Source organism: Macaca thibetana, chromosome 1 (assembly GCF_024542745.1).
Source record: "Macaca thibetana thibetana isolate TM-01 chromosome 1, ASM2454274v1, whole genome shotgun sequence".
Classification (NCBI taxonomy): Eukaryota; Metazoa; Chordata; class Mammalia; order Primates; family Cercopithecidae; genus Macaca; species Macaca thibetana.
The window spans coordinates 216,496,125-216,521,033 of NC_065578.1; the positions used below are offsets into that span (position 1 = coordinate 216,496,125).

A 24,909-nucleotide genomic window follows, 5' to 3' on the forward strand; every position below is an offset into this window, starting at 1 on the left:
GTTCAGACACCTTCTGTTTACACTCTTTAAAAGGTAGATCTCTAAACTCCTGTGGGGATGGAGGGAGGCAGACACTCAGTGGGGAAAACTGAGAGGAGATTTACAGCTTTTCAAACATGTTTTACCCTAGTTCCCCTAATTTTAGTTCCTGCTCCCTCACCCTCGTTTCCAGAAGTAACCAGTTTTTTTTGAGGATTCTTGACTCACTACTGTCTTGGGTTCCGTTTTCTAGATCTACTGGATTATTGCCACTCATCCATCTGCTTCGCAGCTTGCAAAACTTTATTTCCATTATATCTTTTCCTATTCTTCCTAAGTAGGTATATGATTGTCTTAACAAATATTTCTTTACTGCAATTTTCATAAGGTTTGAGAGAGAGTAAAGTTAGATGCAGATACACAGTTTGCCTCCTTAACCCAGAAATTTCATTGACATTGGATTAATCAGAAAATAGCAACAGCACTCCCGAGAAAAGCATTAATAATATAAATCTAAATGAAATATTGTAATAATCTTTAGAAAGAGAGCGTTACTAAATGTTGGAACTAAAACACTGATAATTATAGCATATAAGATGTAATACAAGCATTGGAGTGAATTAAGTATGCGTGTTTAAATATTAAGGGTGACTTCAAAAGAGTAGAAATTGAATGCATAACTTCCAAACTGATATAGAGGATGAAAGAATTAGAGGGCATTCAGTCAGTCCAAAAAGACAGAAAAGAAGCATAGAATAATCAGGTATCTAGAAAACACAAGATAATGGTACTTATAGTCATAATAGGCCAGGCGTAGTGGCTCACGCCTGTAATCCCAGCACTTTGGGAGGCCGAGGCGGGAGGATCACGAGGTCAGGAGATCAAGACCATCCTGGCTAACACGGTGAAACCCTGTCTCTACTAAAAATACAAAAAATTAGCCGGGTGCAGTGGTGGGTGCCTGTAGTCCCAGCTACTCAGGAGGCTGAGGCAGGAGAGTGGTGTGAACCCTGGAGGTGGAGCTTGCGGTGAGCCGAGATTGCGCCACTGCACTCCAGCCTGGGTGACAGAGCAAGACTGTCTCAAAAAAAAAAAAAAAAATTATGATAAATGCAACTGGATTAAGCTCACCAGTGAAAATAAATTGAAATTGGACTTCTGAAAAAATCCAGTATTATAATACATCAAAACATTTCTGCCATCTATACCTTCACATTATAAATCTAACTCTTTCTCATCATTTTCACATCCATTACCTTAGTCCAAGCCTTGTCATTTCTCCATGAATGACTGCAGTGGCATTTATTTACTTACTTTTCAGACAGAATCTCACTCTGTTGCCCAGGCTGGAGTGCGGTGGCATGGTCTCTGCTCACTGCAACCTTCACCTCCCGGGTTCAAGTGATTCTCTTGCCTCAGCCACCCGAGTAGCGGGGATTACAGGCGCCCGCCAACATGACCACGCCTGACCCAATACATGCATTTTTAAATATTTGAGATGGTATTCAGTCCCTACTCATTTCACTAAGAGAGGAAACCCATGAATAAATGTTAGAGTTTTTTTTTATGTCTGTGATCAGTGGTTTAATGTTACATTTATACTGTTGAGACGACTGTGATGTCAAAGTATGGCAGATACTCCCTAGTAACTGTTAAAATAATGTAATGACACTGCTGAGTCATTTCCTACACTTTGCATCTTGGAGGGAAGGTATCCTACTACCCCAGGCACACCACAAGCCCCAGACGTCCCAAATCTCCATCTGTTGTTATTCTTAATTGGGTAAGTATCCTTGGATTGTTTTTTCTTTGAAACTTCAGAATTGGCTTTTGAGTTAGTAGAACAAGATCCACATAATCTACACCCTGGTGAAGTGGGAATTTCTATCAGCCTGTACCTGGACTCTAGCATTGAGGTTCTGGAAGAGCTCTGGGACTTCACATCGTTTGGAATTTGACTGTATCAGGTTTCTCAGAGAATGAGACAGGGTGGGAGTAATTATGTTCTTATTTTGACGTAGTTGGTGATATGAAATGTTTTATCTGTTATTTTTCCTACACGTCCTGCCTTTGGGAGATGTGGGAGAATGGAATCAATCTGCTCTAATTTTTGTTTATGTTAGAGGCTGGAATTTAATTATAGAGCTGATGGTACTTTGCAGATTAGTTAGTAATGGCTACCATCCAGCCATTACTTCTGAGTAGAATTAGGTAAATTTGGGGGAGTGAGGATAATATTTTGTAAAAAGTGTATACTGAGAGTATTGCTTATTTGTAATTGGTAGAAAGACATTAAATGATGCTAAAACCATGATCAGTAGCAGGAAAACAGGACTCAGGGAAATCTGCAAAAGTGGTTTTTTCTTTATTAGAGAAATAAAATGTGTTTTTATATAGAACAGAAACAATCACGGCAATAGACTAATAAATACGGTTTTATTCCAGATTTCTTATTGTATAGGTAATATCCAGATTACAAAAAAATTTAAATAAATAGGAATTTCCTTTCCAACAATGCCATCACCTTAGTATAATCATTGTTAATATTTTGGTATACTTCCTTACATATTATTTTTCTGTGTAGGTTTTTAACTGGACTGTAATTTTTTGTTGCTATTGCATTCTTTTTTTTTTAGAGACTGGGTCTCACTCTGTTACCCAGGCTGGAGTAGTTTGGCACGATCATAGCTCCCTGCAGTCTTGAACTCCTGGACTCGAGTGAGCCTCCCATCTCAGCCTCCCAAATAGCTGGGACTACAGGTACATGCCACCACTGCCAGCTAGTTTTTTTTTTTTCGTAGAGACCCAGGGCCTTGAAGTGTTGCCCAGGCTGGTCTTGAACTCCTGGCCTCAAGTGATCCTCCCACCTCAGCCTCCCAAAGTGCAGGAATTACCAGGTATAAGCATGTGAGCCACCATGCCTGGCAGAACTATAATTTTTTTTTTTTTTTTTTTTTTTTTTTTTTTTTTTTTTTGAGACGGAGTCTCACTCTGTTGCCCAGGCTGGAGTGCAGTGGTGTGATCTGGGTCACTGCAAGCTCCGCCTCCTGGGTTCACGCCATTCTCCTGCCTCAGCCTCCCCAGTAGCTGGGACTACAGGCGCCTGCCACCATGCCCAGCTAATTTTTTGTATTTTTAGTAGAGACGGGGTTTCACCATGTTAACCAGGATGGTCTCGATCTCCTGATCCCGTGATCCGCCTGCCTTGGCCTCCCAAAGTGCTGGGATTACAGGCGTGAGCCACCGTGCCCGGCCACTATAATCTTATAGTACAATTCAGTAGGTAAAATTCTGAATCTTGCTTTTTTCCACCTAATTATATCACAAATCATATCTCCATGTTATTGCAAAGTTTTCATTATAAAAATGCATGCTGATTAAATTGCTCAAGAAAAAAAAGGAAGGGAATGATCTCTCTTCTGCACGTCACTCAGACACAACCAGAATGTTTTACCTTTTTCACTCGGTAGTAAATCAAAATGATTTGTCCCTTCTGTTATCTAGTTTTTAGAAACCAACATTTTAAGAAAGAAATCCTGTTACAGTATAACATGGATGAAACCTAAGGTATTATGCTAAGCAAAGCAAGCTACAGTTGACCCTTAAACAACATGGGGGTTTAAGGCACCGACCCCCCTGCAGTTGAAAATCCAAGTGTAATTTTGCCTCCCCTGAAACTTAAACCAATAGACTACCATTGGCTGGAAGCCATATCAATAACATACATGATCAGTTAACAAAAATTTTGTATGTTATATGTATTATTTACTGAATTCTTACAACAAAGTAAGCCAGAGTAAAGAAAATACTATTAAGAAAATCATAAGGAAGAGAAAATATATTTACTACCCAAAAAGTGGAAGTGGATCTTCATAAAGCTCTCGTCCTCATTGTCTTCACACTGAGTAGGCTGAGGAGGACAAGGAGATGAGGGGTTTGGTCTTGCTGTCCCAGGGTAGCAGAGACAGAAGACAATCCATGGAGAACTGGACCCATGGATTTCAAACCCATGTTTGAGGGTCACCTGTAGTTATAAATATTAATGCACAAATACTGCATGATTCCACTTGGGAGGTATCCAAAAATAACCCAACTCCTAGAAACAGAAAGTAGAGCCGTAGTGGCCAGGGAATGGCGGAGGGGGAAAAGGGGAGCTGCTGTTCAATGAGTATAGAGTTTCAGTTTTGCAAGATGAAAATGTTCTGGAGATCTGTTACACAACAATGTACATGTAGTTATCACTGCTGTACTGTACACTTAAAAATGGTTAAGGTGGGCTGGGCATGGTGGTGCACCCCAATAGTTTCAGCTACTCGGGAGGCTGAGGCTGGAGGATTGCTTGAGGCCAGGAGTTTGGGGCCAGCCTGGGCAACATTGTGAGACCCTGTCTCTACAAAAAAATTTTTAAAAATTAGCCGAGCTTGGTGCCTATAGTCCCAGCTACTTGGGAAGCTGAGACCGGAGAATCACTTTTGCCCAGGAGTTTAAGGCTGTAGTGAGCTATCATGGCACCACTGTACTCCAGCCTGGGCAAAAAAATAAAAAATAAACCAATAAAGTATACAGAAGGATGTGCATAGGTTATATGCAAATAGTGTGCCATTTTATATAAGGAAGTTAAGCATTTGCAGATTTTGGTATCCATGAGAAGTCTGGGAACCAATCCACCATGGATACAGAGGGACCCCCATAGTAAAATCATTAATATTTTCCATGCCAATGTTCTGCTCTAACAGGAGTGTAATTGCTTCTTAATATTTAATTATATGGCAATAACCATATTAATAAATAGAAACATAATATTCCATTAAATGAATATTCCATATTACATATCCATTCATCTATTGGTAAAGGTTGCTAACAATTTTTAATATCATGGATACCACATGATAAACATTATTGGATAAAGTATAGGCCTTTTCAGATGTCAGAGGGCCTTGTGAAGCAAGCCGTGGCAGTCATGGGTTACTGAAGGGTTTTAAATGAGAATAACATGACGAGATTTGCATTTTATTTTATTTTAATTCATACTTGTTTTTATTGAATGCGATTGTACTTTAGACAAACCAGTCTGATGGTAGTAAGAAGTTAGATTGGAGTACTTTATAGTCATCCTTTCCCTGGGTCATATCTGACAGCTTGGAGCCCTTTGTACATTTGGGTAATTTTTTCCTAAATGCTTTTATTTATCTCTTTTATTCAGTAAAACTTAATTGCCATGTTTCTATTATGCTGTGGGTAGAATGTATGAGCCCCTCCAAAATTCATATGTTGGAGCTTAACCACCCCCAATGAGATAGTATTAAGAGGTGGAGCCTTCAGGGGGCAGTTAAGTCAAGAGGGTAGATCCGTCATGAACAGGATGAGCAATGCTATAAAAGGGCTGGAGAGAATGAGCTAGGCCCCTTTTTGCCCTGGCGTCCCTTCCACCACATTAGGACACAGTGCTCATGCCCTCTGGAGGCCACAGCATTCACGGCCCCATCTTGGAAGCAGAGACCAGGCCTTCACCAGACACCAAGTCTGCTGGTACCCTGATCTGGGACTTCCCAGCCTCCATAACTGCAATACATGTATGCTGTTTATACATTTATCCAGTCTAAGGTACGTCATCATAGCAGCACAACTGGACTAAGACTGAAATTGATTTTTGTGGGATTGTTGCTGTAACAAATACCTGAAAATGTGGAAGTGGCTTTGGAACTGGATAATGGGTAGAGGCTGGAAGACTGAGGTGTGTGCTAGAAAAGCCTGGATTGCTGTGAACAGAGCACTCATGGTGATTCTGGTGAGGGCTTAGAGAAGAGATCTGTAGAGAGAGCCTAAATCTTCTTAGAGATTATCTAAGTAGACAAGAACAGAATGTTGGTAGAAATATGGATGGTAAAGCCAATTGTGTTGAGCTCACAGACATAAATGAGGGATGAGGTATTGGAATCTGGAGGAAAGGACATCGTTGCTATAACACGACAAGGAACTTGTGTGAATTGTGTCTGCGCCTGTGCTTTATGGAAGGCAGAACTTAGAAATAATGAACCTTGGATATTGAAATTGTCAAAGAGTTTCTAAAAGTGGTAAGTTCCTGGCATTGACACTTTTACACATTGCTAATAGCAGTAAAAAATGGTGGTATTCATACTCCCTTCCTGGAGGGCATTTTAGCAATACTTATCAACAAGCTAAAAAAAATGTACAAGCTCTTTGATCAGTTTCTGGAGGAGATACTGTTATTGGGAACAAACACAAAGATTTTACTTCAAAGGTGTTAGTCACACTGTTGTTTGTAACAACAACTGGAGACAACCTGAGTGTCTATTAACACAAAAATGGTTGAACAAACCTTGGTCTGTCTGTGGATTGGAATGCTGTGCAGTCACTACAAGTATGTTGTAAAAGACTGATGCCACCACACACCTATGAGAGTGGATAAAATCCAAAGCACTGACAACAACAAATGCTGACAAGAAAGTGGAGCAGCAGGAGCTCCCCTCCCCCGCTGGTGAGGACTTACCACATGACCCAGCAGTCACTCTCCTTTTACTTATGCAAAGGAATCGAAAGTTATGGCCACACAAACACCTGCACATGGATGCTTACAGCAGCTTCATTCATAATTGGCAAAACTTGGAAGCAATCAGATGTCCTTTAGTAGGTGAATGGATAAATCAACTGTGGTACATCCAGACAATGGAATATTATTCAGCACTAAAATGAGTCATCAAGCCATTAAAATACATTGAAGAAACCTTTTTTATTTCTTTTTTGTGACAGGGTCTCACTCTGTCACCTAGGCTGGAGTGCCAGTTCTCCCACCTCAGCTTCCCAAGCAGCTGGGGTTACAGGCACATGCCATGCCCAGCTAATTTTTTAAATTTTTGTAGAGATGGGCTTTTGCCATGTTGCCCAAGCTGATCTCAAACTCCTGGCCTCAAGTGAGCCTCCCACGTTGGCCTCCCAAAGTGCTGGGATTACAAGCATGAGCCCCCACACCTGGCCTCAGAGGAGTTTGAGGGCAGTGAAACTCCTTTGTGTGATACCATCATGGTGGAGACTTGTTATGCATTTGTCCAAATCCATTGAATGTACAACACCAAGAGCAATATGGTTTGAATATTTTTCCCTGCCCAGATCTCATGTTAAAATGTAATCCTCAGTGTCAGAGATGGGACCTGGTGGGAGGTGGGAGGTGTTTGAATCACGGGCGAAGATCCCTCATGCATGGCTTGGGTCATCCCCTTGGTGATAAATGACTTCACACAAGCTCTGAGTTCACACAAGCTCTGGTCATTTAAAACTGCGTGGCTCCTCCCTCCGCGCTCTCTCTCTTGCTCCTGTTCTGGCCTTGTGATGTGCCTGTTGTCCCTTCACCTTCCACCATGACTGGAAGCTTCCTGAGGCCTCCCAAGAAACCAAGCAGATGCCAGCACCATGCTTCCTGTACAGCCTGCACAACTGTGAGCCAACTAAACCTCTTTATAAATTACCCAGTCTCAAGTGTTTCTAGCAATACAAGAACAGCCTAATACAAAGAATGGAGCCTAATGTAAACTATGAGCTTTGGGTAATAAAGAGGTATCAATCTAGTTTTATTTATTTATTTATTTTTGAGACAGAGTCTCACTCTGTTGCCCAGGCTGGAGTGTAGTGGCGTGATCTTGGTTCACTACAACCTCTGCCTCCCAGGTTCAAGTGTTTCTCCTGTCTCAGTCTCCCGAGTAGCTGGGATTACAGGCATGCACAACCACACCCAGCTAATTTTTGTAATTTTAGTAGAGATGTGGTTTCACCATGTTGGCCAGGCTGGTCTCAAACTCCTGGCCTCAGGTAATCTGACCACCTCGGCCTCCCAAAGTGCTGGGATTATAGGTCTGAGCTACTGCGCCTGGCCAGCTTCATTAATTTTTAACATATATACCACTCTGGTGGGGATGCTGATTGTCGGGGAGGCTGGGGATGGGGAGAGCAACCCAGGGGAGGGGGTGTGGTATGTGGGAACTGTCTGGACATTCTACTCAATTTTGCTGTGAACCTAAAACTACTCTTAACAATCTCAAGTTTATTAATTAAAAAAAAAAAGACTAATGGCTTGATAAGATGTTCACAGTGTGTTAAGTAAAAAAAATAAAAAGAGGCTAGAATTCTATTTCTTGCTAAAATATATATATACATTATATATAATACATATACAAATATAATATGTGGATATAGCATTGTATTAATAAATATAAAACTACAACACAGCTCTCCAGCACTGTATATACGGAAGGGATCTGTAGATGACAGGATCAAATCCCAGAGTGATTTGTATTCTTTGTGCTCTTCTGTGGTTTTCACTGTTCCACAAAGAACATGTATTATTATTATTATCTCTGTAACAAGAACAAGAAGAAAAGAAAACTGCATTGTATCGTTCAAAAAGTTGTCTAGTGGTCACAAAGACACTATTGAAGATGCATGTTGAAAGTCTGAATGAAGTTGGTTTTTGCAATGTAAAAATAAAAAGCGATATTTTTAAATTAACGTTGTTACATACGTGATCTTAAATATATCTGTGGACGTAGTAAAGTTTATATATTTAACTTGACCAAAACTCCTTTAGGGGATTTTCTTATTAGGGAAAGGAGGCTCACTTTTTTTCATCACTGTATTCAGATATTTATTGTGTTAACCACTGCTCCTTTGCTTAAATTAATTGCAACCCGGAATAAAGCTTTTCCTCCAATCGTATTGCAACACAGCTTTCCATCATTGTTTTTGGTCTGAGTGGGGTTGAAGAGTACGTTAGTGAGGTGACTGTTCCAACACCTGCTGCCTCTCTCAAATACAAGAAAACTCTACTTGGCGTGGGGAGCAGCACTCACAATTCGGTAGAGAAACTGGAGCTGGAGAGGATGAAACAATTAGTGTAGCTGGCGCCCCTGAAGCCCCACCCTCAGAGGATTCAAACAGGGAAATTAATGGCCTGACAGGCACTGATGCAGCCTTTCCCCCATCTCTTCAAATTGGAGAAACTCTCAGTTGGAAGGGACCTTACTAAGTACCGGATTTAGCCACCTGTTGATTCTTAGAATCTCTGATGATCCATCTATTTTTAACACTTGCACTGAAATAGGAAAGGAATTTATAACCCAGAAGGTGCGTGTAGTCTTATGGTTGCACAACAGCCTCTGGAATCTTTAGAATAAATAATTTTTCCAAAGTAAGTGGCTTTAAATTTTTTTCTTTGTAAAGACAACATTTTTGGTAAATGCCAATTTTTGTGATTTTATTCTATCCAAGGTAGAGAAATATTTTCTAAATTGTGTTTGTGTTTTGGTTTTGAAACATAATTATGTCAAAATTTGTATATATACTATTTAGAGCCTAATGTGAACTATCTCGTGGTTTTTATATTTTTTACTACAAATAGTTTTAAAAAATTCGCATGTATATCTCATTTGGTGACCTAGAACTAGTTGAAATGTAGATGCTTTATAAACCATCTTAACTACTGACATTATCTTGTTTTTTGTGAAGCATGAAATAGTTCAGTTTATTGACTGATTGTTATGTCACTGGGGAGAAATGAATTTTCACGGTGTGTTTTATTGTGCCTATTCAGTGGGTTCAGCATTAAAATAAATTAATGCTGTTATGAGAAAAGAGATGGCCTGATGATTTATCGATGGAAATGGAAGAACTCCAGGCTGTGATCCCATCAAAACACCTGACTGACTCTGACGCCCTCAGATAGGCACTTAACCTCTCTGTGCCTGTATTTCCTCAAATCCCAAATGGATTAAGAAAATTGATTCATTAGACCAAAGTAGAGTGAGAAACACAGTATTTGCCACATGCTTTGAGGCTGAGATAAATGTTCATAGTATTGAAAAGTCACACCGTATTTATTGAGATGGCTGCACATTGGGGAAGAGGAAGCAGAGAGACTGTGGCTTGCCCGAAGGCACTGTGTGAGCCTCCAGAATTTGGGCCCCTTTGTGTGGCAATGAAGGCAGTATATTTTCTTCAGGTCACCTACTCCACCTTAATTCTTTGGAGGAGGAGAAGCCAGGCGTATCAGGGCCTTGGTTTTCCAGGTGAGCGTCTGCTGGCACACTATGAAGATGAATTCCCTGCAAACGGTACTTTTAGCAGGCTGCACTCGAGGGGTCTTCCGGCGAAGACATTTTTCCTTTACATGCATAAATGCTGCCTGGGTTACTTTTAAATTACCACTCCACATTGGCCCTTCTCTTAGAAGAAACAAACTAGATTTAACTTACTTTGTCTCATTCATGTTTGCAGTAACAGGATGTATTTGTTTTGTGAGTTTCTTCTGTCTTTCGAAGAGAGGGATGTGGAGTTTGGTGGATATTTGTTGCTCTCGCCTTTTTTTCAGTCCAAAGAGGCCATGTGGGGAAACAGCAGAGGTGGAGGCATCACTGCTAACCCACATACCCTGTCCTCTAGACATGGGGTGAGGCAACAAGGGGTGAGGGAGAAGGTATTAAATGTGCCTAGCAATTCCATACATTATCTTATCGAATTGCCACATTCCGTGTGGCATTTTACGGATAGGTGACAGAGGCAAACTTCTGTATAAACAGGTGGGTCTACATGGTGGGTCAGTGAGGATGTGCCTGAAATTTCAGCACCGGTGATTGAGTCATTTAGGAAAAAGTGTCATTGCATGTCATAGAACCAGAAGTGTATACACTGCTGGTAGAAAATCATCATCATCATCATCATCATCATCATCATCATCATCATCGATTCTCACAGTTCACAGAGCACCTTCATATCTCATGGAACATCATCATCGTCGTCGTCATCATCATCGTCATTGCCATCATCATCGACTCTCACAGTTCACAAAGCACCTTTGTATCTCATGGAACCTTCACAACCAGCCTGTAGGTTACTGTTCCCCCTGTATTAGACATGAGCATGCTGAAGCTAGAGGATGAATTTTAATAACATTCTTAAGTATTATTGGTTTAACATGGGGAATATATTGTGATTTTTCTCTATAAGAAAGGTAATGTCTTTTTAAATTATTTATCTATGTATTTACTTTTCATACCTAGTCCTGTAGAACATCTATTTTTTAAAAAAGATTCTAACCAATACAGAAAGAAGTCAAGTGAATTTTCCCAACACGACTTTGATTAAATGAAGAAATGCAATGACTTTGTAGTCTTTTCATACCTGTCTGATATAATGTACGGAATCTTTCTTGAATTCATTTCAGTATAATTGAGTTTTCTCCTGGAGAAAATAGGTTTAGATTGCACCATTTTTTCTGCATTTCTGCATCAACTCTGTGAGATACAGTTTGTTTGTTTTTTTTTTGAGACAGAATCTTGCTCTGAAGTGGAGTGGTGTGATCTCTGAAGTGGAGTGGTGTGATCTTGGCTCACTGCACCCTCCATCTCCTGGGTTCAAGAGATCCTCCTGCCTCAGCCTCCCGAGTAGCTGGGACCACAGGTGCACACCACCATGCCCAGCTAATTTTTGTGTTTTTAGTAGAGATGGGATTTCGCCATGTTGGCCAGGATGGTCTCAAACTCCTGACCTCAGGAGATCTACCCACCTTGGCCTCCCGAAGTGCTGGGATTACAGGTGTGAAATACAGTTCTGAATTCTGAGTATCTGCTCTGCTTGATGATAGTGATTCAAACTTGATCAGACTTCTGCTTGATGATAGTGATTCAAAGTCTTTGGATAAAAATATGTCATATATATTTAGAATATATGTTAGTTATAATGTTTGTCAGAGCTGCTTTGATAGTGCACCACACAGAGTGGCTTAAACAATAGAAATGTATTGTCTCACAGTTCTCAAGGCTGAAAGTTTAAGATCAAGGTATCAGCATGATTAAACATCTACCCTATACTTCTTGTTCTTTTTTATGACATTGGAATATACCATATTTGAAAAATGCATTTTAGAAAAACTAATGGAATCCAAAAAAGTTTGGAGTTTAGTGACTAATAATATATTAATATTGATTCATTAGTTATGACAAGTGTGCCATAATAATGTAAGAGTTAATGATAGATGAATTCTATCACAAATGAAATTACAAATTATATTACAAAGCAATAGTAATCAAAACAGTGTGGTACTGGCATAAAAACAGTCATATAGACTATTGGAACAGAATAGGAAGCTTATAAATGAAGCCATGCATAAATGGTCAGCTAATTCTCAGCAAGAGTGCCAAGAATACACCATAGGGAAAGGATAGTGTCTTCAGTAAATGGTGATAGGAAAACTGTTATTAACATGGAGATGAATGATATTGAATCCTTATCTCACACCATACACAAAAAATCAACTCAAACTGGATTAAAGATTTAAATGTGAGACTTGGAGCCATAAAACTAGAACAAAACATAGGGAAAATACTCTTTGACATTGGTCTGGGCAATGATTTTTTGGATATGATACCAAAAGCACAGGCAACAAAAGCAAAAATAAACAAGTGGGACTACGTCAAACTAAAAAGTTCCTGCATGCAAAAGAAACAAGCAGCAAAATGTAAAGGCAACCTATGGAATGGGAGAAAATATTGCAAACCATACATTTGATAAGGGGTTAATATTCCAATACATATAAGGAACTCAGACAACTCAGTTGCAAAAACAAAAACGACCTAATTAAAAAAAAAATGGAAAAAAGGACCTGACATTTTTTCAAAGGAGACATACAAATGTCCGACAGGTATATGAACATCATTGTTCATCAAGGAAATGCAAACCAAAACCACAATGAGGTATCACGTCACACATATTATAATGGCTACTATCAAAAAGACAAAAGTGTTGACGAGGGTGTGGACAGAAAGGAACCTGTCGGTGGGAATGTAAATTGGCACAGACACTATGGAAAACACTATGGTGGTTTCTCAAGAAACTAAAAATAGAATTACCATATCATCCAACAATCCCACTTCTGGGTATAAATCCCAAAAGAAATCAGAATCTCTAAGAGCTAGCTGTATTGCTATGTTTATTGCAGCATTATTCACAGTAACTAAGATATGGAAACGACATATCTATAGACAAATGAGTGGATAAACAAAAGGTGTGTGTATATGTACATATGTAATGGAATATTATTCAGCCTTAAAAAAAGGAGGTCCTAGGCCGGGCGCGGTGGCTCAAGCCTGTAATCCCAGTACTTTGGGAGGCCGAGGCGGGTGGATCACGAAGTCAGGAGATCGAGACCATCCTGGCTAACATGGTGAAACCCCGTCTCTACTAAAAATACAAAAAAAAAAACTAGCCGGGCGTGGTGGCGGGCGCCTGTAGTCCCAGCTACTCGGAGGCTGAGGCAGGAGAATGGCGTAAACCCGGGAGGCGGAGCTTGCAGTGAGCCGAGATCGGGCCACTGCACTCCAGCCTGGGTGACACAGCGAGACTCCGTCTCAAAAAAAAAAAAAAAAAAAAAAAAAAAAAGGAGGTCCTGCTATTTGCAACAACATGGATGAACTTGGAGGACATTATGCTAAGTGAAATAAGGTAGACACAGAAAGACAAATACTGCATGATCTCTGTTACATTTTCAAAAGTCAAACTCATGGAAACAGAATAGATGGGTAGTTAACCAGACATGAGGGTAGGGGAGATGGGAAAATGTTGGTCAAAGGGTACAAGCTTTCAGTGATAAGAAAAACAATTTCTGATGTACAGCGTGGTGACTATGGTTAATAATTATTCTATTCTTGAAATTTACTGAGAGTAGATCTCAAGTGTTCTCCCCATACATACAAAAAAGGTAACTAGTGAGTCCATGGATATGTTAATAAGCCTGTGTGGTAATCATTTCACAAGGTATATGTATGTCAAAATGTCATGTGGTACACCTTAAATATATGGAATTTTTATTTGTCCATCATACCTCAATAAGACTGGAAAAAAAATAGAGGAAACTGAATGACAGGTATATGGGAACTCTGTATTGTATTTGGAACTTTTCTGTATATCTAAAGCTATTCTAAAATCAAAAGGTTATTCAAATATAAACATCCTTTTATAATATAAAATGGTGTCTATGTTAAACATTCCATGAATGCTGTACTTGGAATTATTATGTAATTATATTGTTTCTAATGCCATGGCTTATACATGTTTTTGTGCTCAAGAACAAATTGGATATGGCCTCTAGAGGACAGTGTTGGGTCATAGAAAGATATTACAATTTCTGCCCAAGTTGAAGATGGTCATAACCATTTTTCTTCTTATTTTCTAACCACAAGGCCTGTTTATTCATTGTCCCTCTTTTAAAAACAACAATAACAAAGAACATTTATGACTTGTCCGCTATTCTGACTAGTTGGCTGTTTTGTTTTAACTTGTTTTCGTGTAATTTTGGTTCCACAAAGATCTATTAGGCGAGAAAGATCTGCGGAGATTGCACCATAATCTTCACATCCCTGAGGGTTTGTGAAAGTCATGACGGAACCCGGGGAAGCGATATGAGGCATATATTATGTGTCATTTGTGAGTTCTTCCATGATGGAGATGGAATTATAGAGTTGAACTTCCTTTGGAACAACAAACAACAGTTTGTAGCTTGATCAGGGTGCATGTAAGCTAAAAAGGGGTTTTGATCTTTTAAAGGTTGAGACCGCTGCTCTACAGTGGTTTGTTGGTGGTGGGAAGAAAGGGAAAAAACCATTGCTCTCGCTTCTGGAGCAAATTTCTGGAGTAACCAGAATAGCAACTCAACATTTTTATTTTAAAATTCCTCCTTTGGAGATAACCTCATGAGATTTACATTGTATTTGTCCGAGGCTCCTGAGCAGGGAGTTGCAGAGTGCTACTCAAGCGCATCAGAGCCATGTGAACATTAATTTGCAAAATGCTCGCCTTGGACCTAGAGGCAACTGAGAACAATTGTTCATGAATGGATGGACTCAGAAATTCTGAAACACACAGTTCTGTCATTGAATGCATTGCATTTTCTGCTGAGAGTGGAGTCTGAGGGTTCCACCATGCTAGGTGTGAATCTAGTATAAACATGAAAAAATAAGAGTCATTTGGATGATGGTGTGTTCCACTTAGCAGCAACCTATAGTGTTTCGTTTGTTTGTTTTTGCTCAAAGAATAAATCTGTCCAAAGCTCATCTGCTGAATTGGGATCTATGAGCCTTTTAATAGGATTTTTGAAAGGGAGTGGAAAATTTACAGCTCCTTATAGATAGCCTGACATGAAAGTTAAGGTCAATGGTGTTTTGTTCAGCCACTCCATCCAAGTCGAACCCACGGGCAGGGATCTGTTTCGTTCTCATTTAATAGTGCTAAGTGCCAAACTTTCTCTTTCTCAGGTATAGTCTTCTAATCTCGTGGTGGTGTGACAAAGTTCTATTTACCATGTAGGTACTTAATGCATATTATGATGATTTAAGATGTAGTTGGTCCTTGAGATGGTGATTGGTCCCCTAACCTGATGCCTCATTCAGGGTTCCTTATCAGGGAAAAGCATCACCTTATCCCAGTGGTATAAGTCAGAATCTTGGGAGTCATCCTTGAATCCTCTGTTTTTTCCATCCTTATTCATAATGAATGCAGGACCAGGTCCTATCAATTTCACTTCTTAAAATATTTTTTGAAGCCATCCATTTCTCTCTCGATGGCCGTCACTCCAATCTACGCCCTTGTCATATCTGCTTGGACTACTAAAGAAGCTGCCTCACCCTCAACCAGTGTCCTCGTTCAAAACCTGCATCTATGAGACCGTCACTGATTTCCCATTGTTCTTAGGCTAGCAACCTTATCACTGTCGTGGGCAAGAAGGCCCTGCCGTCTTGTCCCTGTCTCTCTTTCTAGCCTCGTCTTGAAGGCTTCTCCCTGCCCCTTGTACTGCAGCCTCCTAGCCTCCCATGCGTCAGCACAGAGTCTCAGCATGTTCAGTTTCCTCTGGGTGACTGTCTCTCCCCGGCTGTCTCTGTCTCGTCACCTTCTACTCATCCTTTCTAAGCCAGCTGGAGTGTTATTTCCTCATGGATGACTTCCCTGGTCTCCTGGTCTAAGAAGTGTTCTCTTTCTTTCTTTCTTTCTTTATTATTTTTTGAGATGGAGTCTCGCTCTGTCGCCCGGACTGGAGTACAGTGGTGCGATCTTGGCTCACTGCAACCTCCACCTCCCGGGTTCAAGTGGTTTTCCTGCCTCAGCCTCCCGTGTAGCTGGGATTACAGGTGTGCACCACTACGCCCAGATAATTTTTGTATTTGTAGAAGAGATGGGGTTTCACCATGTTGGCCAGGATGGTCTCGAACTCCTGACCTCAAGTGATCCACCTGCCTTGGCCTCCCCAAGTGCTGGGGTTACGCCACAACGCCCGGCCGAGTGTTCTTTATTGACTGTTCTTACAGACCCATGCTCCTTCCCCTCATTGTGCTTACATCAGTTCACAGTGTATTTGTGTTGTGTTTCTTGATTAATGTCTGTCTCCCTTATCAGAGTATCAGCTGTGTTCAAGTTGAATGATGAAGAGAAGTCTTAAAAAAATAAAGTACCAGCTCTGTGAGCAGGGGTCATGCCCGAGCGTGCTCACCATCCGGAGTCTCCAGCACTTGTTACAGTGCTTGGAAAAAGTAGTTGCTGAATACGTTTGTTGAGTGAATAAATGGCTGTTTACTTATTGAATGTTTAGGTAGAAGAAGAAGAACCCACTGGATACATTCGATTCGAAAAATTTCTTCCGGTGATGACAGAAATACTACTAGAAAGGAGGTAAGTAAGTAAATGCAATTGTTAAGGCAAAGTAATGGTTTGAATTATGAATCCGTTCATTTCAGGATGCTTGACTTTTTCACTTTGTATGTTATACTCAACCAGTGTATCTTAAGGTGGCCTCCCTCTAACCTTTCAAGATACTTCTGAACTGCCAGTTGGTACATGCTTAGAAATATCAACCACATTAGTGTTATCCTAAGCAAAGCATAATTAGAGGGTAAATAAGCTACAAAAATCGTAAATCAACATTCTTATTATCTTCTGTTTTGAATTATCGATAAGTAAGAATCCTAACATTTTTCTAGCAAAAATATAGCATTAGCTTACGATAGTTCATTCATCATAGAATTCTTGTGCCCAGATAAATTGATTTCCAAAAAGCGAATAGATAACCTCAAACATGTCAGTGATTTTGCACTAAGTATTTCCTGTGGGGCTGAGGTATTTCAACTTTCATATCCAGAAATCCAAAAAGATTTCAGTGAGGTGAGTATTATCATCCCAGTATATCAGCAGCCTTTATTTTATTTTTTATTTTATTTTATTTTATTTTTTTGAGAGGGAGTTTCACTCTTGTCACCCAGGCTGGAATGCAATGGCACCATCTCCACTCACTGCAACCTCTGCCTCCTGGGTTCAAGTGATTCTCCTGCCTCAGCCTCCCGAGTAGCTGGGATTACAGGCGCATGTGTGCCACCACACCTGGCTAATTTTTGTGTTTGTAGTAGAGACAGGGTTTCATTATGTTGGCCAGTCTGGTCTCGAACTCCTGACCTCAGGTGATCTGCCCACCTCGGCCTCCCAAAGTGCTGGGATTACAGGCGTGAGCCACTGCGCCCAGCCCTGTTTTGTTTTATGTGGTCATTTATTACAGGGGTCCCCAACCACCAGGCCAGGGACTGGTTGCACGCTTCTTATGAGAATCTAATGCCCGATGATCTGAGGTGGAGCAGTTTCATCCACAACCCATCCCTCCCCCTCCTGGGTCTGTGGAAGAATTATCTTCGGTGAAACTGGTCCCTGGTGCCAAAAAGGTTGGAGACTGCTGATTTCTTATGTAGAGACTGCAGTAAATACTGTGGCATTTACTCATTTTATTGCGTAATTACAGATACAGACCAATTCCAGAAGATGTCCTTCTTCGAGCTTTTGAGGTATGTGAGCTCCGGCTTCTGTGCATAGACATACATATAAATACACGCGCCTATATCCACGTGTGAAAAATTCATCATGTAGAACTTAATTCACCACATGAAAAACATAACACCTCTCTTTTCTTTTCCCCTAGGCTTTAGATTCAGCTAAACGGGGCTTTCTTACTAAGGATGAACTGATCAAGTATATGACTGAAGAAGGTAAGCATGATTTATTACTTATCACAGTGACTTATGTGAGGAATTAATAATTTGTTAACAGTTATGTGGAAGTTATAGGGGATACTTTAAAATCAGTTGTTCTGGTTAAAAAGTTATTTACTGTTCCTAACATTTTGGCTTGGGGATGGTTTCTGTTCTGTGGTGGTTAAGAGGACGAAGAGTAGGGAAAGGGGAGATGGGTTGTTGTCTCGTAGGATTTTGTGAAGCATAGTGATTACTTCTATAATTTCCGGCATTCCATTCAGAGCGTTTCCAGAATAAAAGATATGCCATGTGGAAAACATGAACTATCAATCACTGTAAATGAAGGCCTCCTCCTAGATTGAAGATTTGAATAGAAGTATATAAAAATTCCCTTTTTTTTTTTTTTGAGACAGAGTCTCACTCTCTTGCCCAGGCTACAGTGCAGTGGTGTGATCTCAGCTCACTGCAACCTCCGCCTCCCGGGTTCAAGTGATTCTCCTACCTCCGCCTCCTGAGTAGCTGGGATTACAAGCATGGGCCACCATGCCCAGCTAATTTTTGTAGTTTTAGTAGAGATGGATTTCACCATGTTGGCCATGCTGGTCTCGAACTCCTGACCTCAGGTGATCCATCCATCTTGGCCTCCCACAGTGCTGGTAAAATTTCCTTTTTAAAGAGCTTTTCTGTCGGTGAAGTTACAGCTAATGTAACCTCAATTGAATACTGAGGTCATTTTTAACACTAAAAATTTCCTTTTGTAATGTTAATTGAACCATATATATTTGTTTCGAACATGGCCCATCATACATATATGCATACACACACACGTAAAACCTGCACACTTACATACATGCCAACGTATTTCCTTTAGGAATTCTCTCTGCTAGGCTGATGTGTAAAGTTGTTTACCCTGAAGGTCAGTGGCCTGATGGACAGTCTCCTGAAGCCAGCCTCATATTGGTCACCTTGCCTTCTCCCATACAGAGCTAGAGCTCCCTGGTTCACACATTGAGTCCTGAATGACTCAGTTGCTGATCACTTGTGACAGAATCAAAAGTGCAAGTAATTTGGAGTAGGGAAGACTAAGACTGCATCTACATGCATGACTGGTTTGACCATCCCAACTTGATCCATCTTTAGACGGAACACAGGGAGTGAGGGTAAGAATGCCACGACCATCAGAGCTGCCACCCAAGAACTCTTATGCCGTTGTTAAAATTATCTTAGGGATTAATTTTGATGGGAATGTTACAACTTTCAAAGCATCAGCTTCTTAATCCTAAGGATTAGTTTAAAGAAAGTAAATCCTAGGTTATGTATTAGGCAACATGAGTTTAGTCAAAATGGCTCAAACAGTTAGCTTTTCCTACTGTTGTGTGCCTACTGTATGTTAAGGATTCAGTAAGTGTAGTAAGGTATAATGATACTGAAATCTTCCTCTCTCAAGGATATTACAATCTTATTGGGGAGATAAAACTAACATAAAATAATTCACAATACAAGACAATAGAAAAATCAATATCAGAAGATCAACCAGGGCCGGACCAGCCTGGAAAGCTCGGTCTGGGAAGACTTAAAGAGAAAATAGGTTTTTTGAGAGGGTAGAATGTATATGGTTAAGTTGAGGGCAGAGGTAAACTCTGATACATTTTAATTCCCTCACACACGGTAGATCTCAACAAATGTTTGTTGAATGAATGAATGAATGAATGAATGAGTAGATGATGAAGACCAGGTGAAGGGGCTAATGAGAGGGAGACATTATTGATATGTAAAACAGTCTGAACAAAAATTGGGAGGTAGGAATGAACATGCTATTTCAGAGAGAAAATAAGCCTAGCTGGCCCAGAGGATAATGTTGGCAAACAGTGGGAAATTAACTTCAGTAGATTTACTAGGACTAAATTGTGGAGTCCCAGGCTCAGGAGTTTGGAATTCACCTGTGGGCAATGGAGAAGTATTATAGGCTTTTAAGCAGATGAGTCACATGGTGTATGAGTGATTGTGAGAAGGTTTTTCTGGTGCTGGTCGGTTTGTTAGATGCATGAGAAAGAGGTTGGACTAGGGAGGCCAGTTAGAAGGTTATTTCAGCATCTGAAGGCACCCAAATAAAGGCCTGACCTGGCAACAGAAATGGCAATGGGGAGAAGGGATTGGTACAGTAGGACTGTCTGTGGCAGGATCCATGGGTCATGATGAGTAACAGAGTGTAGGTGACAAAGATGAGAGCCGAATCAAAAATAACATCAAGGCTCTGCCCTCAATGACAAATATTATGGTAACGCTACTGACTAAAACAGAAAAGTCAGAACAGACTGCAGTGTATACAGAGATGGTGCAATCACGTGGTTTACTTGGAGGACTGTGTGATAATTTCGAAAATGATATGTTTACAGATAGTTCATGGTACTTAAAGATCAACTATTGAGTATCTCAGTGGACTAAGCATAGGACAGGTATTTTCAAGTAAGAATATATATGGTTTCAATTATTCATTCAACAAGTGTTATTACAGACCTTCTACATATATGAACCAATATGTTTGGAAGTAATATGTAAGATGTAAATTACTATGCAAATCTAAGTTATGATTTAATATAACGGACCCATCAGCTAAGTGTAATAGCAGTTGACTAGTTTGGTAAAATAGGTGCTTAAGAATTGCTAGTTTGAGAGTCTCAGAATTCTACAAATTGTTTTTAAGTAAATTTATGCTTCATAGCAATATAGATTCAAGTTACTTGCACGCGCTTCATAATATTCACAAATTATCAGCTAGTTTGAGAATATGCATTCTTACAGCCCAGGAGTTCATATGATAAACAAAATAAATCACATTGAATCAAGTTCCTACAAGATAGAAGTCCCTAAGTGTCCAGGAATGTGCATTGCATCAGACAGTGTTTAGCAGGAGGGAAGATCTCAGAACAAGTTTTTAAACAAACACTTACATGTTGCTGCTTATATGCTAGGTACTGTTCTACATCCCATTCAAATCACAACACATTTCATCCTCATGACAACCCTGTGTAATAGGTAGTGTCATTATCACCTCCATTTTATAGACAGGTAAACTAAGGTGTGGGGCAGTTAAGTGACTTGCTCAAGACTTTAGAGCGAGTAAGAGGCAGCCAGCATGTGAATCCAAACTTGTGCTTTAACCATTCGGTGATTTTCCTTCCATCTTTAATCAAATACTGGGGCTTCAGGTTGATCCTCTGGTAATCTCAAAAGTTTTCATCTAAATAAATAACCTTGTTCGTGATATCTGTGTGTCTTCCTACTGTTTTGCCTGAAATGACGCGTTCTAGAGGTTGCTTGATCTGTGACATCTGCAGGCTGAAAGAAGTCCAGAATCTGCCAGGGTGTACAATAGCCTTCTCTTTGAACCTCTGGACTGTCGTGATATCCTGGCTCTGCAGCTCCAGGGAGTGTAACTAGTGACAGTGTGGGAGTTTGTGGGGCTCCATGGCTATTAAGCTGACTAGTGGAAAGAGAAAGAAAAAAATCAGATGATCATAAATGATAAATTTTCCTTTTTGTCTCTCTGAGGTGAGCCTTTTTCTCAAGAGGAAATGGAAGAAATGTTGTCTGCTGCAATTGATCCAGAATCAAATTCAATTCATTACAAGGACTATATAACAATGATGGTGATAGATGAAAATTAAATGTTCTAAAGATAATTTCTAATTGAAAGGACAATTTTAGAAATTGCTTCTCCTTGTTAATTTCACATCTGAGATAAGAGAATCTAAGGAATCTTAGGATTCCTATATGTGATATTTAATACCTTGTGACGTAACTATTTCTATTTTGAGATACTTTGTTTTTAAAGATGATCATAACACTTTAAAACAAATTTAGTATGTCTAGCCTTACAGAATGATAAATTACTCTTTATTTAAAAACTATTCTTAAAACATTTTAACATTAGAATTGATTATTATATTCTGTAATAAAACTCAGGTAACCTTCAAATTAAGTAAGCTGACAAAATGAAAATGACTGTAATGACCCAAGGTTTGACATATAAAGATCTTAAGAGGGGGCAGAATGACCAGCAATTGACAATGAGTAGCAATATAATGAAGGCTTCCTTTTTCAACAATAACAAATGCTTCATCAATCTGAGTGTGGAAGGAGATTTATCAAAATAAATATTAATTGATTTTTTATGAGTGCCAATTACGAATGTCATTTGGGATTGTAATAACTGAGTGTAAACATTTATATTTGCTGATCCAGCATGTCACCATTTATGGAGTAGCTAAAGGAGTTGAGATCATTGAAACTAGAGAAAAGAAGGCTGAGTGGAAATTCATAGTGTAAGGTAGTGGCAATTCTCTCTTTGTCTTTAGAATTGTCACCTACTCGGTATATCTGTCATGGGAATATTGTCCTGAATACTGAGTAAGAATACTGAGAAATGTTTTGGTGTGCAAATGTGCAGCTCCTGAAAGAGCAGAATGAAGGACGCCTCTGAGCACAAGCAGTCACAATGGAAAAATAGTCACTATATGGCAACTTACAAGCAAAGGGGAAGATAAGGTAAAGGAGAATGAACACTTTTCCCAACTTAGATATTCTTTTATAACAATACACACACACACACACACACACACACACACACGGATCTCTATTTAAAGATGGCTTTACCACCGTATGTGTGTATCTACATAGATGGAAACGTTTCAAGTTGCTGGGAGCCTTCCTCAGGCATGCCGTCTTGCCTCCGAAAGATGCAGCTGCTACCCAAGAGACTGTCACTGTTCATTCATTCATGAAACATTGAATGAGTATCATGAGATAATGTGCTAGGAACCAGAGTCCCTAACGAATCCAGGTCCCAGTTTAGTGAAGGAAGCCTGCAAGTCCATCAGCAGCCACATTTCAGACAGGGGCACGTTCAGGGTACCGTGGAAGTACAGCAGAGGGGCAGCTACTTGGCCGTGCAGGGAGGGAGCTTTCTGCGAGATGAAAGGTGCCAGTGAGCAGAGAACGCTTCCCAGGACAGGAAACACCTGACTTTGAAATGAGAAGTTTAGTAAGTGGGCAGCGGGGCACAGGGCATTTCAGCAGGTGAGCGGCAAGTCCAGAAACCCTAGAGGGGTCATGAAACGTGGAACCACCTGGGAATTGAAAGCAGCTCAGTATGTTTGGAATGTAGGAGATTTGGGGGTCATGATGAGAGGTGAAACTGGAGCGGTAAACAGGAGCTGTATCATTAAGAATATCGGGTTAGGTGTTGAGTTAAGGTTTCAGCGTGAGAGTTTGGACTTTATTCTGAAGATCACAGAGAAAGATCATTTGTAAGCAGCAGGGAAAATAGATTTGATAGGTCAAGACTAGAAGTGAGACCCGTTTGTAGGCCATTTGGTTGGTGGGAGGGGATAGACTGAGAAAAGTCAAGCATGAATCCCAGGTTTCTGGCTCAGACGATGGGTAAAAGTGCCATTCATTCAGATAAGAAATCTGAGGAGCAAGTGGGGCATTGGTAAGCAAAATGGTGAGGTTGGGTACAGACACCTTTGGAGCTCAGCATGTAAGCAGCTTGAAAGGAAAAGAAGAGAGTCTAGAACAAAACCATGGGGAACATCAGCATTTACGGGAAGGCAGAGGAAGAGGAGCCCACAAAAGAGACTGGGAAGGAGAAGCCTGAGAAGAGGAAAGCTGGAAAGAAGTATCTTGGATGCCAAGATCAGAGACAATCGCAAGGAGGGGGCAGTGGCCATGCCAGATGTAGTGGAGAGGAGAGGGAAATTAAAGACGGAAAAAACGTCCGTTGGTGGTAGCAAGGAAGAGTTCTTTGAGGGCCTCTCCCAGAGCAGATGTGGGGAAGCAACAGGGTATGGAGTTGAGTGTGGATTGAGGAAGGAATGGATGTGAGAAGGTTGCAGCCTGGAGGACAAGTTACTCAGCAGTGAAGAGAAGGAAACAGACAACAGGCTGGGGGAGTGATTTTTGGAAGATGGGCAGATGTAGCAAGTTCATTTCTAGTCCGAGGGCTGAGAGCCCGCAGAGAGGGTGAAGGGAGGGGCCGGCTTCCAGAGCAATACAGAGACTTAGGAACAGTGAACCAACGCCTGTGGTCCCTACCTCATGGCCTCTACTGCCTTTTGGAGAGGAAGGTAGTAGGTTACAGAGCTTGAAGAGAATGGTGTAACTTTAGAATATCTCTTGTGGGAAATGGGAAAAAGAGTTGAGAGAGCCCATGCAAGGATTTTCAAGAAACTCTGGAAGATTTTGTGCTCAGGAGCAAAAAAGAAAAGAAAAAAGGTAGATTGTTGTACCAGGGTTAAGCTTTGTCATGTGGGTGAGGTGGAAGGAGCCAAAGGCCGAGGAATCTGCAAGAACACAGTTCCGAGGGTGTCCGTGGCTAACATGTTAGGGAAAGACCCAGGCAGGAGGACTGGCTAACAGATGGGAGGGTTAGAGGACTCGGGGCTCTAAAAGGGCAAGTGGCTGGTGTTGGTAGCAAGGGTGGTCTTTCCTACCATTCCTGAGTGATAATACGTTTCCTTTGAAATTTGACTTCACTGTGTTCTTAGAGCGTTTCTTTTCTTCTCCTGTGTTACTATATGAATAAATAGTAAGAGTGGCTGATGTTTGTTGACTGTTGTCTGTGTTGCAGGCACTGTCCTAAGTGCTTGACTTACATGAACTCATTTCATCCTCACATCCACCACCGGTGTAGGTGCTGTTAAGTTATCCCCATGTTGCAGAGGTGGCAATCAAGAAGTTATACAGCAGTAAGGGACTGTATCAGCTTTTTCTAGGTTATGTTGTGATAACAGAACTCCCAAAGTCAGAGGTTTACAAGGATAACACTTATTTCTGTTGATGTTTTTTTGTTAGCTGGGGTTAT

At 40.5% G+C, this 24,909-nt stretch overlaps 1 protein-coding gene across 5 annotated transcripts in view; it reads left to right on the forward strand.

Moving 5' to 3' along the window:
• EFCAB2 (EF-hand calcium binding domain 2) overlaps positions 1-24,909 on the forward strand; it is a 483,350-nt gene that overhangs the window by 453,978 nt on the left and 4,463 nt on the right. For 2 of the 5 annotated variants that reach the window (XM_050785099.1, XM_050785096.1), the window contains 4 exons: positions 16,622-16,701; positions 17,816-17,858; positions 17,993-18,059; positions 21,597-22,217. In XM_050785099.1, coding sequence (XP_050641056.1) covers positions 16,622-16,701; positions 17,816-17,858; positions 17,993-18,059; positions 21,597-21,712 — 306 coding nt within the window. In that variant the 3' untranslated portion in view covers positions 21,713-22,217. Of the gene's footprint in view, positions 1-16,621; positions 16,702-17,815; positions 17,859-17,992; positions 18,060-19,028; positions 19,334-21,596; positions 22,218-24,909 lie in introns of those variants that run through there. The other 3 variants (XM_050785114.1, XM_050785124.1, XM_050785107.1) reach the window with 2 other exon arrangements.